At 46.2% G+C, this 18534-nt stretch overlaps 1 protein-coding gene across 2 annotated transcripts in view; it reads right to left on the reverse strand.

The window, feature by feature from the left end:
* Positions 1 to 18534, reverse strand: part of NCBP3 (nuclear cap binding subunit 3) — a 552095-nt gene that overhangs the window by 252991 nt on the left and 280570 nt on the right. For both annotated transcript variants that reach the window (XM_069615023.1, XM_069615024.1), the window contains one exon: positions 17368 to 17467. In XM_069615023.1, coding sequence (XP_069471124.1) covers positions 17368 to 17467 — 100 coding nt within the window. The remainder of the gene's footprint in view (positions 1 to 17367; positions 17468 to 18534) is intronic.

Consider the following 18534-nt stretch of genomic DNA (forward strand, 5'->3'; position numbering starts at 1 on the left):
ATTAGATTTGCTTCAAGGTTTTACCACATATTAATTATTTATTTGTCCATTTCGGAGTGTCATTTTACAACATTGCAAGGGGTTTGAAATCTGTTTTTCTCTCTTATTTGGGGAGGGAAGGTCAGATTTGTTTTCCGATTCTTCCCCATTATTCCAGATTACCTACTGTGTCTTTCTATCCCTTCAAAATCCAATTATTTGGGGGTTGAGGGAACATTGCAGGGGGAAATTCTAACTTGGTTGCTATCTATCCTAAATAAAAAATGCTCCTATTTTGCTGTGCTGTGTATATGTTCCACTGGAAAGTTAAATCCAGTGCATTGCTCACCATCTCATTGTAATTATCACCCCATTGGTGATTGTTTCCTATATTAAAAAGTGGATGATTTCTTTTGAATTTTAAAATAAATAAATATTGTATTTTACCAACCAGCCTCGTTCATGGTCCATTATGACCCGGGGTATTTGAAAAGGGGATGTGATATGAGTGGTGTACTATCTCAATATAAAAAGATAAGCATTTCAGTTGTGCGCTGCATACTAGGCTGAGACCAAGGTTTTTGCTGCCTGATTGAAATCCTTAGCAAGCACCCCCGCAAGACGTCTGAAGGTACGCATTACAGAACGCTTAGCCCACTTTATAAAGCATTGCCTGGCCATCATGTCGAAAGGTAGACCAGTTAGCCACCCTGTTAGGGGAATTGAGGGCAGAGGTATATGCCGCCCGCTCAGAAACAAACGTGATGAGGAAAGAGCTGGTAGTGAACCGTGAGAGAACGGAGGAACTTGCCAAACGTTTAACCCGAACCCAAGCTGGGCAAGTACCATTACCAGGTCTATCAGACGGCGCTGCAGCTGCACCAGCCCAAATTCAGGTCACCACGTTTCGTGAGAGATCAACAGAAGTATGCAACATTCATGAACCAATGTCGACCTGGAGCTTTTCCTACAGATCAAACCAAGCATGCTCACATCTTGCCGTACTTGGGGGACATGCAGCCAGCTGGTCGGTGCCGTTAACAGAGACAATCACATACTGCACAATTTCCAGGGCTTTCAACAGGAATTGGACAAGCTCTTCGCCCGGAGGACACAAGGGCCTGCTCTGGAAGGGGAACTGCTATCCTTGAGGCAGGGTTCACAAGACCTCTTAGTACATATCACCACCTTCAACAGGTTGTAGTAGAAACTAATTGGCCAGAAGACAAAAGGACCACCTCGTTTTATCGAGGTGTCGGTAGCTAATTTAAGGACGTTTTGGCGCAAGTGGTCAATCCCCCAGAACAGTGCTCAGAATATATTGATCTTGTGGTGCAACTCGATCATCGGTTACAGGAGAGCGGAACAGACCTTTCACGTTTCGAGGGATGCCCATTGTACGTACGCCCAAGAGATACCCCATCACAGCCTACTGGGATTCCACCAGAACAAATGCAAATACGCAGTGTCAGGGGCCGTCTGACCAAGGAAGAAAGGGAGAGACGAAGGCGTCAGCAACTTTGCCTATGTTATGTAAAAGCAGGACATTTCCTAAGAGACTGCCCAAGTAAACTACCCCGAAAACCATTGGGGTAACAGCTGGCATGGAAACCGAGGAAAATGTGGGGCTTAAGCCTTCGGAAAACTTCACGACTCGACAAGAGTAGAGATCGGCTTGTCGAGGAAGTAGAAGACGTCTCGCATCTCAGAATACCAGTAATACTTCTCTGCCTAGAACAGCCACAAAAGATGCACGCTCTTGAGGCGTACATGGACTGTGGAGCAGTTGGAAACTATATGGATTTCCAATGCAGCAAAGATAGGTGGAGGACATTGTCTCAGTGGAAGGAACGCAGTTATCATCGGGTCCTGTGAATCAATGTACCAGGGAAGTCAAGTTGTTGTGTAACGATGCTCGCCGAGAATGTATAGTTTTCGACCTGATTAATGCTCCCCAGTTCCAACTCATTCTAGGAATGCCTTGGTTGGAGTGCCACAACCCAGTTATAGACTAGAGGAAACATACAATGACCTTCCCATCTGAGTGTCTACGAACCTGCTATGCTTCTCAGCCCAAGCACAATCAGATAACTTCCACAACGTGAGAGAAAGGTCAATGGATTTATCAGTCAATTAACCCATACCAGGATGTGTTCCAGAAATAACAGGCCAACACCTTGCCTCTGCACAGGCCCTATGATTGTCAGATAGATCTAATTCCTGGGTCTGCGGCTCCATGCAGTCGCATCTATGCCCTCACGGAAAAGGAGAACCAGCACCTCTGAGTATCTGGTCCAGTACCTTGCAAACAGTTTTATAAGACCTTCAAAATCACACACCTCCTCAGCACTCTTTCGTACCAATAAAAGGAGGGGGACCTTTAAGACATGCATAGATTATATAAGCCTCAACAAGATTACCATCAAGAATAGGTATCCTCTGCCATTGATCCCGGTACTTCTAGACCAGGTAAAGAAAGCCAACATCTACACGAAACTTGACCTCCCGAGTAGCGTATCACCTAGAGTGTGTAAAAGCCAGCGATGAGTGAAAAACCGCTTTTCGCAGCAAATTTGGTTTGTTCGAGCACACCGTCATGCCCATTTGGTCTTTGTAACGGGCCAAAGACAGTAAACATAGCAAAATAAGACAGAAAGACTAGAACGAATCATCAACGGGACCATGAGCTAACTATGACCTTCCCCAACAGCCCTAAGAACAAAACAGAGGGAAAGGAAGCACTGCATCACAGGCCCCAATGCAATGGGGCAGAAACAATGTTTCATCACTACACACTGTCCACCAATACGAAGAAGGAAGCACAATGCCCCACCACACAAAACTACAACTAAACAACAGTGCCAAGGATGTTGCACCCCACGGAAATCAAAGAACCAGTCAGGACAGAAGGATACGAACGTCTGAATACACACGCTCACCAAGACGGATCAACTAGAACAACACTTCAACATGACCCCTACCCTGAACCACTCAAAGCCTTAACCGACCAGGGTCACACTAGATCACCTGAGAATAGATATCACCCACCCAGTCCCACACCTGAAGATTAGGTTCAGACGCACCCACCAATCCTAACTATACTCAATAGGATACAGTTGGATCAGCGCAACACCACCAAATCAAGTAGACCCACAAGGAACCAGCAACATCCGAACCCACAGGTATACAACTGTAACAGAATCATAAGTACCTGAACCAGGATACAGACTCCACTAACCCAACCCTCAAATCTTCTGCATACGTAAACCCAAACAAAACTACACAACCACCTCTCTCCCAGCAATCCGCACGCACTTTACCACACCGCATCAACAACACAAACTTCACCCACAGCACTCGAGGCTGTCATCCGATCCGATACTAGCACCAAAGCCCAGCACTCAGTGTATACCGAGCTGAAGCTGTCAGCAGTACACCACTTCTCCTACTCTCCTTCTTCCCTCCTCCCGACTAACCCTACCCCACCCTTCCTCTTTACAGATCTGCCAGAGCGCCTGGGGACCAATTCCGTTGGTGATGGTGCGCTATACAAGTACCACTAACATAACATAACTTGAAAAACATTGTCCAAGACTTTTTACCTACCTGCAAGAAGTGCTTCATCTCACTTAGACGTTTGCTCAACTAACATTGGCTGTCCTGGCTCCCTGAAAGACTCTTCTTACCTCTTACTTTGTGCTTTACCTTTCCCCCAGGAAAGGGTTATTTTACTTTGCATTGGAAGGTTCAAAAAGTACTTACCTGTTGAAGAATATGTATTAATCATCGTTTTATTCCCTCATCTTTCTCTTTTGACACCAACTTCAAAATTGCTCTAAATGTGCCAGTGACATATCAATGTCCACAGTGTCCTAGTTATTTAAGCGACCTCAGGGTGTAGGAAGCGTCTGGGAGCCAGCCCAAATGGGTATCTACTGATTTAAAGAAACAGAGTGCATTTTGAAGTATATTTATGTGTTACAAATATTTGCTCCCTTCTAAAGAAGGCTTATACAACTGACTGTTAAATTAATAAATATTTTTTTTAACCAAGAAACCCTGAGTGTAAGTGTTTATTTGGATACTTGTCACTGTGAATCTCTGTGTAATAACCCTACAGCTCACAATGACACCTCTTGAGATAAGCCTGGCTGCTCAGTCACTCTACCAACGTGTGTAGTACATGCTTATACCAAAGGTTGGGTTAACAATTGTCATGAGGATATGGCTGGTGCAGTCTCCCACAGGGTACTGCATACAGTCTTGCCTAACAGTGATTCAAAAAGATAAAGGAGAAAAACAAAAAGTTTGAGGGGCACTAAAATAAGGCAAACCCCAAAATAGGAATTCTGTCTTTGCAATTTGTGAATGCCCGCATACAGGAACAACTTGTTTTGGGAACTGAGGTCACTTCAATCTGTCTTGTGAGGTTTTTATCCTCGCAGGCATTACTCCTCTGTCTCCCTGCTACTTTACAGGATTCACTATTCTTAAAGGGGCCCAAACACAATTCGATTTTGAAAAGTCCCTGTAAGGGAGAATTTAAATGTTAGTGCTCAATTCCTCCCACCTTCGAGATCCCCATCTCTTTCGATAGACGTTACGAATGTTAATTGTAACCCTGGCGTGAGTGAGCCCTTTTTCTCACTCTCTCATGTGTTTTGACCTGATTTGGATTCCATGTTTCCTTTGTTTGTGGAATCTGACAAACTCCATAGGCATCTACTTTCTGTATGGTGACACACAGCACCTTCAGTGCAGTGTCACAGAGAAATCCTTTATATTTTTCATAAGGTTTAAATACCTTTTCTTGGGTGAATTTCTGTTTCCAAGTAAAGTAAGTTGAAATGGACTTTACTTACCTTTTCTCTTTGTAGGTCCAGCACACACCATCTTATGTGGAGTGCTGGGGGGTTACTTTTCTACCTACGCATGTAAAAACTTTTATGTTGCCCTCACTACTTTAAATGGCTGGTGGCAGTGATTTAATTGTCCTACCATTATGCTTTTCTACCGCAGGCTGAATCCCCAGCTGCAGTATGGCACCCATGGGTGACCATTTTGTCAAAATGGCCCTGGTTGTCTTTTTTCACCATTTTCTGTTTGCAAGGTCTTTCTTGGGTTTCACTCTGCACGCCAAGCCAGGTTTGAGCCTTTTGTTCATTTTGCCTTTGGCGGGCTTCAGTACTGAAACCCGCCTCTGGCTCCAGTGTGTCTGGAAGGGCAAGAAGTGAGGGAGGTTCCTGAAACTGCCCTGTCCTTTGTCTTTAGGAACGTCTGAATGCACCCAGTCCTGATTGGCTGGCTACCTGTCCTTTCAGGACAGCCAACCTTCTGTTTGGGCGACAGCTAAGCTGTGCATGAATGGGAGAAACCTTCTTAAAAGGTGAGGGCTTTGGGACTGAAGACAGGCGACCACTGGGAAGAACAACCCGATGAAGAAACTGTAAACGAAGCTTGCTGCATCATCCTGGACAGTTGAACTGCCCGGAGAAGCCTCGCTGCTGTGCTGAAAATCCTTTTTCTGATCAATAAGAGAAGCTCCGAAGGGACAACTTCTTCCCTTGGGTTAGTGGGACCAACTAACCCGGAGGTGAACCCCACTGGACCACCGTCCCCAACTGGCTGTACTTCTTTGCTGCTGCAGGAACCGAGTGCCAAGGGTCGAGCAATCCATAGTTGAGTGCAACGTCTGTGATCCGGCCAAATGCTCCAGAAGTCTCCCCAGGACCCTCCAGAAGCAGGACGACCAGAGCTTGAATCCCCTCACCAGAGTGCAGGACTCAAGGAGTAAAGGAAGCCCAACCGGTATCCAAGACCCACGGTGGTGCTGTCTACCGAGCACTGAAACCGCAAAGTGCTGCTGAGCCGAAAAGAGCCTGTAGCTGCCGTTGACCTCTGCATTGCTGCTGCAGGAGCCCCCAGACGTCTTCCTCTTGTCCCCACCCTCCCTCTTGTCCCCACGACTGAGGCCATGGAACCCAGGATCTGTATCGCTGCGACCAGATAGAGGCCAGCTGGACCACTCTTCGTCTAACCAAAGGTGACTTGGGGGTACTTACCTCAATGTCTGTAGCTTGCTCTTCTCAGTTGAGACTTGCCGTAGCTGCTTTGCTAGAGTTGATTTTAGCTCTATGCTTCACAAGTGTAACAGCTTGTGACCCTACAGTGATTTTTATTCAACAAACTCTCTAACTTTGTGCACTACTTTTACTATCTAAGAAGTGCCTCAGCTCCATAGCCTTTGCTCCAATTGACTTTGGCTGCCTGGCTCCCTGCAGGCTCTTCTATTCCATTTGATTTTGTTACCTACTTTCCCTCAAAGGTGATACATTGGTTTTAAATGTATATTGTTGGGAAAGGTTTTTATCTAGACTTCATTGGAAGATTTAAAGTACTCACATGCGCTGAGAAACTGTTTAACCCGTTTCCTTCCCTTAACCTTTCCTTTCTGCAAATCTCAGAATCTACAAAGTGTACTAGTGATATATAAATGCAATTACTGTCCTAGTTAGTGAAGTCACCTCAGGGTGTAGGAATTATATAAGAAGCATCTCGTGGGGGGCGCTGTTGCGCGGACAAGAAATGGCCACCTGAAAGAGCTGCTCTGACATGAGCTACATCCTGAGGCCCTGATTATCCTCGTCGGTACTGCGTTTTCAGACCTACACCAGCAAAACTGGTCCCCAACAGCGTCGTGCCACAGCTAGCAAACCACCGCCTCTCACTTTGCAGCCAGGACAGAGATACCCGCTGCGGACCATCCCGCTGACTGGAGTAGCACTGCTGCTCCGGCCTGGTTGGGGAGGGGACTCATCTGTCACCCAATTCTGTTCTGCGGGGCGCCCTGTTGACTCGGACAGTGTTCTATTGGTCGTCGGACCTGGGAGTGGGGGAAGGAGCATTGTACTCCTCACCGCCACCAGCCTCATACCCATCACCGCCACCCTCCTGGTGCCGCGACTGGCCCCTGCAGAAGCCTACCTCCTTGACACAGCCTGCCCAAGGAGCTGAGGAGTTGCTCCCCTTTTAACCAGCCTGGCATCGGGGCCGTGCCACCACTAGCACAAGGGACGCTGCGGCCTGGCCCGTTCCCCTGCGTGGAGTATTCCAGCCACCGTGCCACGTGGGAGACAGAGGAACAACTGACATCTGGGCAGCATACCGTGTGTGCTTTTGAACAACTGGCACCGGCCCTCCCATAATGCGGGGCTGCACTCATGGTAAACTCGCCCCCACAGCAGTACTGTTGGAAGACTTGGTGCGGCCTACACACCCCTGTCCACGTCCTTAGTTACAAAGACCCTCCCCCCCTGCCCTTCTATCGGTACGCTTGTCCTTACATAAGGCGCGAACACCGGACTTCGGGTGCCTGGGGGGCCCCGCTCATCATCTCCCTTCCTATGTTTACCTGAACTAGATGGCGGTCCTCCAAAGCTATCATCCGCCTCTCAGACTGTCCCTCTCATGGGACCGGGGCCTAAAGGGCTGGTGCGGCGGCCACCCCCCTTGGTCCTCGCAGGGGTGATGGAGCTCTGCTGTGGTAGTCTACACTTTCTCTCCTGCCACTGGGCAGTGCAAACGGGTCACTTTCTTCTTTTACCACACAGCTCCTTGTACCGCTGCTGCCTACCAGGTACCTGGAACTAAAGACTACGCATCCAAGACACCTCAATCTCCCGTACCACAACCCAGGATCCTGGAGCAACTTTGGGCATACGGGGAGAACACAACCCACTCTAGTCTTTGCGGTTCTCAACCTGCTGGGTATTTACACCACCACACACAAGTTACTATGGTGATGCCCTACATTAATGCCCTTGCTGTAATATCCTTAAGGTGCCGGTTGACGGCCCCCGCAACCAGCACGAACGCCCTGCAACCTCTGGCTGCACACAGCTGGCCCGCCAGACTCAGCCGGATTGCAACCTGGCCTCCCCTAACATTCAGGCTACATATTTGAAAGGGGATACTCTCTGCTCATCAAGCTCGCTTACCAGGTGCTCTGAACCATGCATGCTTGCCATCTAATACCTCTGCATCTCTGCATTTTATCCAGGCCATCCCTACAGCTACTCTGAGACCCCAAGCCCTGTACCTTCTCAACCACTTGGGTGCATCGCCTGAAGACTCTTCTCCAACTTCAGGCTATTGCAGAAGGTATCAAGGACCCCCTCCTCCAAACGTTATCGCCGATCGCTGTGCACTTCAGCGACATCGCAGACCCCCGGTGCAGCCATGACCAAAGGAGCCAGCAAAAAGCAAAGCTCCATGAATATGTTCACTAAGGCAGCGCCAACACCATACGAAGCCACGTCTGAAGCGGAATTCCCCCCAGGCAGGACCTTCTGAACCCACAGAACTTCAGAAAATGATTGAATACATGCAGGAAGGGTTCACTGCCTTCCACTCGAAACAAGACGATATGAGCAGAACTATCAGCTCAATCAAAGCCAGGATGGAGAAGACGGACACCAGGGTGACAGAGGTGGAATCCAGGGTCGGATTGCCGGAAGGCGATATTGGTGCACTACGGACAGAAGTGGCTACGTTGTCGAGGCAGGTCCAAACGGTTAGCAAAAAGGACTTAGAATCACGCTCCAGGCAGAACAACCTGCGCATCATTGGCATGCCAGAGGACAAAATAGACAGCCCTATGGAAGAATATGTGAAGCACTTCCTTCTCGCCTTACTAGATTCCCCTAAACTCGCACCTCAGTTCGCTATTGAACGGGCCCATCTATCATTGGCCGCTAAGCCCAAACCAGGTGCTTACCCCTCGTCCTATAATTGCAAGAGTATTAAATTACTGAGACAGGGATGCTCTGTTGCGTGCTGCGAGAGCCAAGGGCGACATGATGCTTCGCCCTGCCAGGGTCCACCTGTACCAGGACTTCTCAGTGGCTATTCAGCAGGAACACAAAACCTTCATGGCCGTTAAGAAAAAGCTGTGAGACCTGAGGGTCAAATACTCCATGCTATACACTGCAAAATTAAGAATTGAACATTCGGACAGAGTTTTCTTCTTCACCATCCCAGAGGAAGCCTCCAAATTCGATGACCATTTTCCAGGCTGACTACTGGCCTGTATCACCCCAGGGATGCCTCCTGGTCTCTCCCGTGCTGAAAGCCTCCTACATGCACCCGGATGGGCGGCTCTGCCGCCACCTACTTACCTTTTTCCTGCAATGTATCAGTTTTGTTGAGAGAATTCCAGTCCAGCTTTATTTGCACCTATGATTTCTCATATCCTTTGTGCTATGATCTGAATTGTGTACCACAATATGTTTATATCTCGCTCAATGTCGGAGTAACAGCCGTCACCGGCTTACGCACAGCGCCTCAGGCAGTGTTGCTACAGTTTCAGTTGGGTTGATGGTTAATTGGGGTATCACCCCCCCTAATTAGGAGTGGGGTAAGGGTATAATGTTTGAACAACAGCTTGACACGCACCCGAGGACTCGAGCACCTCGACACTTACAAGACAATTATATCAGGATTTCACTCCCTCCAGTCTGGATGGTAATCCTTGAAGCATGTCCCTACCTGGACATGTCTCTACAGATCCGGTCCTCCCGTCTTTATGGTGGATGAACATATAGTTTGTATGAGTTGGAATATCAGGGGGCTGGGCAACCCAACCAAATGCGTAAAATACAACTGTATGTCGAACGTGAATGTCACAAAGTGAAGATACTTTTTTACAAGAAACCCATGCAATGGCTAAAGGATGCAAGGGGTTTGCTCGGTCATGCGGTTCCCAGCGTTATTGCACTAAATATTCCATTCAAAACCGGGGGGTCATGATCCTACTCCATAAGTCTCTTAAATTTGGCCCCAAAGCCACACACACTGATCCCATGGGATGCTACATACTACTATTCGGCTCACTCCTGGTTAGGGAAGTAGTTCTCCTGAATGTCTACAGCCCCAATGTAGATGATCCCAAATTGTATTCCCATCTTTACGCCCTATTGGCTGGCTTCCCCATCATACCTGTACTGTGGGTTGGAGACTTTGTTTGTTCTGGCACCAGGCCTCGCCACCTCACTGAAGCCGATAAAACCATAATTGAGATGCAGTCGCAGCTAGGAGTGGTCGACGCATGGAGGCTGATCCACCTTGACTCCCGAGCCTTCTCCTTTTACTCATCTGTTCATGACTCGCACTCATGTATAGACAGATGGCTAGTCTCTAGCATTCTCACGAGAACTATTGTACAGATGACCATCCTTCCTAGAACCTTCTCTGACCACGCTCCTGTCACAATCTCATTGAAGTGGGGGGAAGCCACCGGAGGGACACGCACATGGAGGCTGAAGCCGCAAGCCTTACTTGATACAGTTTTCAAATCTGAACTTGGGGCTAGTATCGACAATTTATTTTTATTTAACACTGGGTCGGTGGAATCTCACGCCACCCTCTGGGAGTCGTTCAAAGCGGCCTTCTGGTTTGATTCATACGGATTCTCCCCCATGTTGAACTCTAGCGCATGGCGGCTGGTGAGTTGGATATCTACTACTTGGTTCTCCCTTCCCAGAGTCCTACCCTAGCTCCTATGGATCCCACTGGATCCACATCTATGGCATGGCACAAAATATGGAAAAAGACAGGCACCACACGCCCATTCCATGGTGGCTTTCCCTTGTTGAACTATCTACCCGACTCCCCTCGTGTGGAAGCCACAACAGTTCCACACTGGGTTAATGAGGGCCTTGCCATAATCCGGGATTCATTCACCATGGTGACCTTAACTGAATGGCGGATTTACCAGAATCCTTGCAAGGACTGCCCTTCCCGCTGGCTTGAGTACACGGGGCTACGCCGGTCTCTCAAGAGCAGATGACCTATTTTTCCACTCGATCCCTCCCGATGATTCCTTGCTAGCTGAGATCATGTTGGGTAGTGCCTCCAGGGGAGGGGTTTCCAGACTATATGCCCTACTCTTGAACAGAATGGACCACTCATGGGAGGGGCTCAGGGAGACATGGGGAGGGACCTGAGCGTCAAAATAACAGACCAACTTTGGGAGTCGATGTGTGCCCACAATCAAGAAGTCTCCTTCAACTCCAGATTCAAGTTAATCCAATTCAGAATTCTCCACAGTTACCACTACACCCCTGTAAGACTGCATTGTATGTTGATTTATCATCTTTCTAAATAACCCAGATATAAGACAGGTAATGCAGATTACATACATATGCTTTGGTCCTGCCCGAACCTCTCCCCGTTCTGGAGGGAGGTGTGCACGACCATCTTGCAAATACTTGAACTCACTATCACCATTTCCCCGTTTGCGGCCTCTTTCATGAGTTCCCCACATGGGTCGCGACAAGAAATTGGCTGCATTGCGCATGCTCCTTGCGGCTCGCTGTATCCTACTCTGGTTGCGCCCTAGTGCTCCCACTCTCAATCAATGGCCCTGTCCTGTCACTTGGGCTTCTGACACTGAGGAGCGCTGGGCAAGCCTGCTGCCGGTGGAGAGTAGACCCAGAAATATCTGGACCCCCCTCTGATCTTACTTGCTCTCCTCTCCCAGCAAAGATGAAAATGACACTGATGACCCTCCACTCCCTTCGCAAAACCCTGTCTGATTGGTCTATCTGACCCATTGCCATCTCTTCTCCCCTTAGGAAAAGCTCATGAGTCGCGTTACCATGGCCATGCGATGTCGCAATGCCAGACTGTATGCCTTCTTGTGTGATGATTGCTCATGTACTGCTGATTGTTCTCTGTTGTACTGTCAAGCTACCTAAAGAGTTGTTTTTTTTTTTAAAGAAGCCTCTCTTAAGAGTACCTACTAGCTTTGTGTTGAAAAGTGTTTTAAAGTTTGATTGTTACATACATTGCCCTTTAAAAAAAAAATATTAAAAAAGTGCTGTTAAATAGTCTCAGCAGAATAGCTCATCAGCAATGTGTTCGCAAGACGACACGGAGCAACACAGTTTAGATACCCGGGTTCGCGCTTACAAACATCTGGGTATTAAGTGCGTAATAAATAACCCATCGTATCATATCAAATAAATAATTATTTATAACTACAAACCTTGAGTATAAGTGTTACTTGGCTACTTGCATTTGTGGATTTCATTGCTACGGCTATACAGCTCACATTTACCCCTCTTGAGATAAGCCTGGCTGCTCAGTCACACTACCAAATTGTCTAGTACAAGCCTCTACCGAAAGGTGGGTTACCTAATACCAAGAGGACAAGGGTTGTGTAGTCTCCCACAGGGTTACTACATCAATTCTTGCCTAACAGTCCCTGTCAAGAGCATAGAAGGCCTGACTACCAAAGCATTGGATACTCGCATCATGTAGCAGATAGCATTAGCTGCACTCCTACGTTGCCACAACCCCAACATCTAGAACAAGGCAAGGCACCATCAGGGGAGGGCAATTATGAAAAGGTACCCAAGCACAAACCCGGAGATGTACTCTAAACCAGCAAGAGGCCATAAATTCCTAAGGGAAAAAAATAGGAATGTAGTAAAAACACATGAAAGTTGTATTATTTGTAAGAACAATGTTGAATGAATTATGTAGAAATGAAGGCGAAAACGTTCAATGAAAATAGCCATTTACACAAGAAGACCTCGAGGCACAACATGCACTCCATCTCATTGGCTATGGGGCAAATGGTGCAAAATAAAGTGAATAAGCAGCCCATAGTTCTACAGTCTTTTTGCTACTAAATGTTAAACCTGTAACCAAGTATTCTCAGCTACGTGTTGGGGACTATTCAAAGCGGGTGACTCGATAGCCCAGTGCTAGAAAGGTTACTCACTCCACATCTCAGAATTTGAAGACATTTCATAGAGTTCGTAAGCCCTACCTCTTCAGAAATCTCCATAACCAGAAGTTAGTATACATCGCTATGTCTCATCACAATTCACACAGTCCCAAATGAAATCTTGTTGCAGCCATTCAGGTATGACCAGTCACAAGCTTAAGAACCATATTCACATTCAACAGCTGGCATATGAGATCAACAGCTCTATCAAATCGAAACTGTACTGATCAAGTCACATGTCTCAAGTGGCCAAACAGAGGACTCCTGAAGCCAAGTCCCTTTGCCTAGATTTCTCGGTTGTTTCTGAATAATTTCTCATTATTTAGCCCCCAGCTTTAGGTTTTCTTTAGAAAGCAAGTGTTGAGTTTAGGGCACAATGGAGGAGGGCCATTGATGATGTTCCAGTCAAAAAATAGGTCTGACGGAGCGGCTCACCACAAATAACCACAGAGACTCAGATGGCAAGAGTGTTAATTTGGAATTACAGAGAGGTTGGCTGTGGGTCTGATGGGATATCTTTCAGCCCACTGGGGTCCGTTGGGAACTTGGCACTAGGACCATACCGCACTAGCTCTTTAGTTTCCTTCCACTCCTCCTTTGCCCAGGCGTCCATAAAGGGATGTTCGTACTACCCCCAGGTGACCCAAACTGTCTGTTTTTCCTGGGGCTAATGGCGTTTGCCCTAATACAGTGGCTACCTGACTGCATAGGGGTCTTCTAGTCTTTCCCTGGCCTATCTCACTTAGTGGTCTTGGGGAGCTGTGTGAGAAACCAGAAGGTGTCTCACCCGCTAGTCCCTGGGGATCTGTCATCCAGGTGGCCAGGACACGCCCATTGCTTTTGGATCCAGTTCCTGGGGGTGGACAAGTGCGGGAGGATCACTTGGATGAGGGGTCTTCGGGGAGTGGGACACCAGATGGCGAGTTGCGGTATCCCCTTCCTGGTAGCACCCCTACCCCCTCCTACCAGGTAGGATATTTAGGAACTCAACTCCCCTCCCACCCCCATTTTAAAAAAACAAACACTTTATCACGGGCAGCTCGTTATGAGAGAAAATGGACTAACACCTGAGCCGCATACCTGACATGTCCCAAAACAATGGTGAGGCAAGGTCAGGCAATTACTGACCATCACACACACCTGACTTCCATTACACTTACCCAAACGGATAAAAGGCAGAGCATGAGAGCACACTGAGCGAGGCAAAGCACACAAGAAAACAGCAGTTCCAAGATAGCAGTTTAACACGAGGAAAAGACGATAAAACTAAAGGGGATCGCAAGGAGGGAAGTTCCCTTGACCTTTTCGACAAGGAACCGTTACTTTCACAAAGCCTCGAGAATAGAAAAACATAAGACCAGGAAAACAGGCTGAAGAATCCTGCACTGTGTGTCGGAGGTACCAGGGGGCCCTCCCACGTTGATAATCAAGTTGGAGAGAATCGCCAGCTGCCATAGTACTGTCCCTGGTTTCAACAACAAAGCAGTGTCAGTGAAAGCAACACAACTGGTTAGTTGGGGAGGCCGATACAAGACCGGTCTGTGTTGAAGTCAAGGTTGCAAGAGGCAACATTGTATGGCGAATGCTACAACGAACATTGTGTGAAACGCGTGTGATAACCGACGCGAGTAAAGTTGCAGATGAGTGATTGAACTTTGACACCAATATACAATACCTTTGACAGAGTTGTCCAGCACCGTGTGTGTGCTTATTCGAAGGTCTCTGTAAGGTATCCAGCTGAGAGGTGGCAAAAGTGAAAGGGAGAGAAAGAATTGTGAATAAAAGTGGATCTGAGCCCAGAAGAGGGAGATCTGGTGAATCGAAGTGGTCCTGCGACGGGTCAAGCTAAATCCTGTGCACAATCGAAAGTCTTCGATATTGATACAGTGAAGAAAGTTACAGTAAAGAAAGTTGATGGCAAAGAATATAAAAGTTGGGGAGATCAACTGAAATCTTTTTGGTAAAGCAAGGTTGTGTTACAACTAGACAAATTAAAGCCCGGCACAGGGAGACTGATCGAAGATTTTGTGTCAAAGTGGATCTGAGCCCGGCAGAGGGGGGGATCCAGGGTGAACAGTGTATCACCCGAAAAATTGGATATGTGAAAATCCTGACAACATTGTGTTAAAGTGGATCTGAACTTGGCGGTGGGGGATCCAACGTGAATAGTAAATCACCTAAGAAAATCGAGTATATGTGAAATACTAAAAGGAAAGTAGCTTTATTGTTTGTTGCATCAGGCCCTCTGAAAGAAGAGACTTTGAATGGCAAAGAGACTTTGGCACAGAAGGCTATGATGTTGAATTTTTGAACTGCACCCTTGTGCTAAAGAATCCAGAGACTGTGCTAAGCTTGAGTGTGCCGCCTTGTCCCGTGCTAAAAAAAATGTGGACGAGAAGCCAACGGCTTGAATATCCTGACATATTATTTCTTGAACACTTTTGTTTTCATAACATTGTTTCCCACACTATTTGTATTTAGAGGTAAGGACGGGCAATAGGTTTATTAATAAAGGCCCTTGTATTTTGACAAGACACCACTAGGACTGTGTTCTTATTATTTGATGGTCGTAGATTGATCCCATCTTTAGATTTTAGATGGCGTTTTTCAAACCCAACTGAAGTTCAATAAACACCCTTGAACTGTGGCCACTTGTGTCCGTCTTTCTGTTGATACCATGCATTCCTTACAGCTAGGAATGGTGCCTTCTTTCATCCGGTATCACACTTCTATTGCTCACGCCTGTTCTGAACCAGCCATTTTCTACACTGGTCTCAACAGATGTTCCCCTCCCACCGTACTACTGTCCCTCCAATCTCTTACTGTGTATTTTCGCCTCCACCCTTTGATCAATCTGGTCTTCTACCTTCTGTTCTTACTATCGATCTGAACTCAAACTACGCCTCTACGTGTAACTCTGCTGTTATCTTCTCTTCCCTTCCCTTCTTCCTCTAACTCTACTTCATTGCCTCTTGCTATTTCTTGTTATAACTTCTCTCTCCTGCCACTATTCCTATTCTCCCACTATCTGTAATTCATACACTCCCTGTACTGCTATACCTACTCCGCGATGAACACTATTCTCTTTACTAGCTTTTATATCACTTAATACTACTGGCGTCACCCTACTCATGTTTCCACTTGCTAATCGCCCTTTACTGCCAACTAACTATCAATTCCACATCCAAACTTATCCTTCACCCCCACTACCTCTTCCTTACTTACTCTGATACACCCACTATTTCTACTCCTACCACCTACTCTATCGCACCTCCACACAATCCTTACACTCTCACACACAAACCCTCTACAAACCCCCCCACCACTCTCTCCAGTAGCCTCTGCACTCCATTTGATCTTGCCTTCTCTGGTCTCTCGGATGTTACCACCACTTCCTGTCCTCAACCAACTAACCCACACTCAACCATTTGCACGCACCTACTTAAATACCCCACTCCCTCCCAGGATTGTCCACTTTATTTTTTTATTATATATTTATATAGCGTTAAAGCCCGCAGGCATCGGAGCGCTTACAAAGAGACGGGACATATAGTGGCAGAGGACAGGACAAAGAGTAGTTACATGTAGTGCAAACTTCGCAGGTGCTGAAAATGTATTAAATCAAGGTCTATTTAAACAGTAGTGTTTTTAGATTCTTTCTGAATTGGATATAGTTAGTTTCAAGCTTCAAATATGGAGGTAATTCATTCCATTTTTGGATGCTTCTGGTAGGGAAGGCTCTGCCAAGGCCATTTGCCTTTTTTGTTGGAATGATTTGTAGAAGGCCTTTGTTAGATGATCTTAAGCATCTGGTGGGTGTATGCCATTTAAACTGTTTCTTTAGGTATTCTGGGGCCTTCTCATACAGGCATCAATGGACCATGGTGAGGGATTTAAATGTGATTCTCTCTTCTATGGCCAGCCAATGTAGCTCTTTTCTATCCCCAGTGATATGGTCTCTTCTTGACTTGCCTGTGATTGTTCTAATAGCGTTATTTTGAATAACCTGTCATCGCTTCAAACATTTACTGCTTGCTCCAAGGAGCAGGGAGTTGCCATAGTCAAGTCTTGATAGTATAATTGCCCTGGCTATAGTAGTGCTGTTCTTCTGGTTGAGCAGGGGTCTGATTTAGCCAATTACTTACAGGCCTTCAGGGGGTGTGACCAGAAGGGCTGAGGAAGGCCTTAAAACACTTGTAAGCCCGCCCCTTTTGCATGTTATGGCTGTTTCCACCCTGACCTGGATAGGGTTTACTGGAATCTATTATTCAAGGCCTTTTTAGAGGCCAGTTTTCTGGCAAAATATCCCTGGTGGCCTAGTGGGGGCAACATGGGCATAATTATTTTTGTAATCTCTAGTGGGCTGGTGGATGGCTCTCTATTTGCTCATGCTCCAGCAGACGCGGTTTGCCAGAGCTGCACCGGTGTTGGTGTTGTTGCGACACCGTACGTCATTGCCACGTCCGGCGGTGATGTTAATGGGCTAGGCCGCAGTGTGCAGCCTGGCCTCCCTGGCAGCGTCACACGTCACAAAAAATGGCACTCATTTTTCTTCACATACTGAACAAAATAAATCAAATTAATATTGCCATTACCATGAATTGCTAAGGATTCCTTTCATGCCACCATAGTTAGGGTTTCCATATTTCATATAGTAGCGACTTCTTTTTGCTGCTCCAAGCTCTTTCTTGTCATCTATGGGAGAAAAAGTACAGTTACATTCATGAACACATACTGAATTATTGGCCTGGCTTCTGTATGGCACATGTCTGTGTGGGATTATGTGAACCCACTCACACAGCTTACTCTAGAAATGCCATTTGTACTCACTAGACTTACTTTTCAATCAGAAAAGTGCCAAAAAGTCCTACTAACTCACAAAGCGTATGAAAAATATGCATACTTGTATATGTGTCAAAATGTTCTGATCCAAGTATTCACTTGCTATAACACCAAACTTTATTGTTAAAATATGAAATTATAGATTTCTTAGTGGTCCTCCCTTTATTAAAGTGGACTCTTGATATCAGCTGCTAACAAGCCACAGTGCACTTCTCTTAACTAGTGGCAAAAGTAACAATTACTGAAAAAAATATGACCTGTGGATTTGTCTAGTTTGGCGATTGCTTCAACTTCATCTTTACCAAGTATCATCAAGCCACGCACCATCACATTTACTCTTATAAGCCTTTTATCAGTTAAGTAACATCACCGGGTCATAGAATGTGTGAGTACCTTTGTAACAATCACACTTCTCAGTTATCAAAAATCCTGAAAAGGTGGGAATCAAGGATTCATTATTAGATTGTTTGAAAAAGTTAACGTCAATGAGGTTTACTTCTTGCTCATTATCATTACTTGCCTTAGAAAAATCATAGAAGCCTGTGAAAACACAATTAAAATTATCTAAGTGAGGCAACAAGAAAAATAAAGCTAGACAATAACATTAAAAGTATTAATTTAAAAAAAAACCTCAATGTAAAGATTGGATTGCATTCTCCAGAATGTATGTACTTTCATACCAAAGTGGCTCCCAGTAATATTTCAAGCGTTAAAGTTCTTCATCAAATGGCTAATGGATTGAAAGATTTAAAAACCAAATACGAGGAGTCCATTAGCCAACTTAAGCTAGGATAATTCTGTAATTTTCCCATGCGCATTTCAGCAACTCTATATGGTACTCAGTCCGCAAGTAAAATGTTTCAAGGCGACTATCGTTACTCAAATGAACACCCAGAATAAAATCAAGCATTTTCCCCAAA

This window comes from Ambystoma mexicanum, chromosome 9 (genome assembly GCF_040938575.1).
Source record: "Ambystoma mexicanum isolate Mex_15411 chromosome 9, UKY_AmexF1_1, whole genome shotgun sequence".
In the NCBI taxonomy this organism is placed as follows: domain Eukaryota; kingdom Metazoa; phylum Chordata; class Amphibia; order Caudata; family Ambystomatidae; genus Ambystoma; species Ambystoma mexicanum.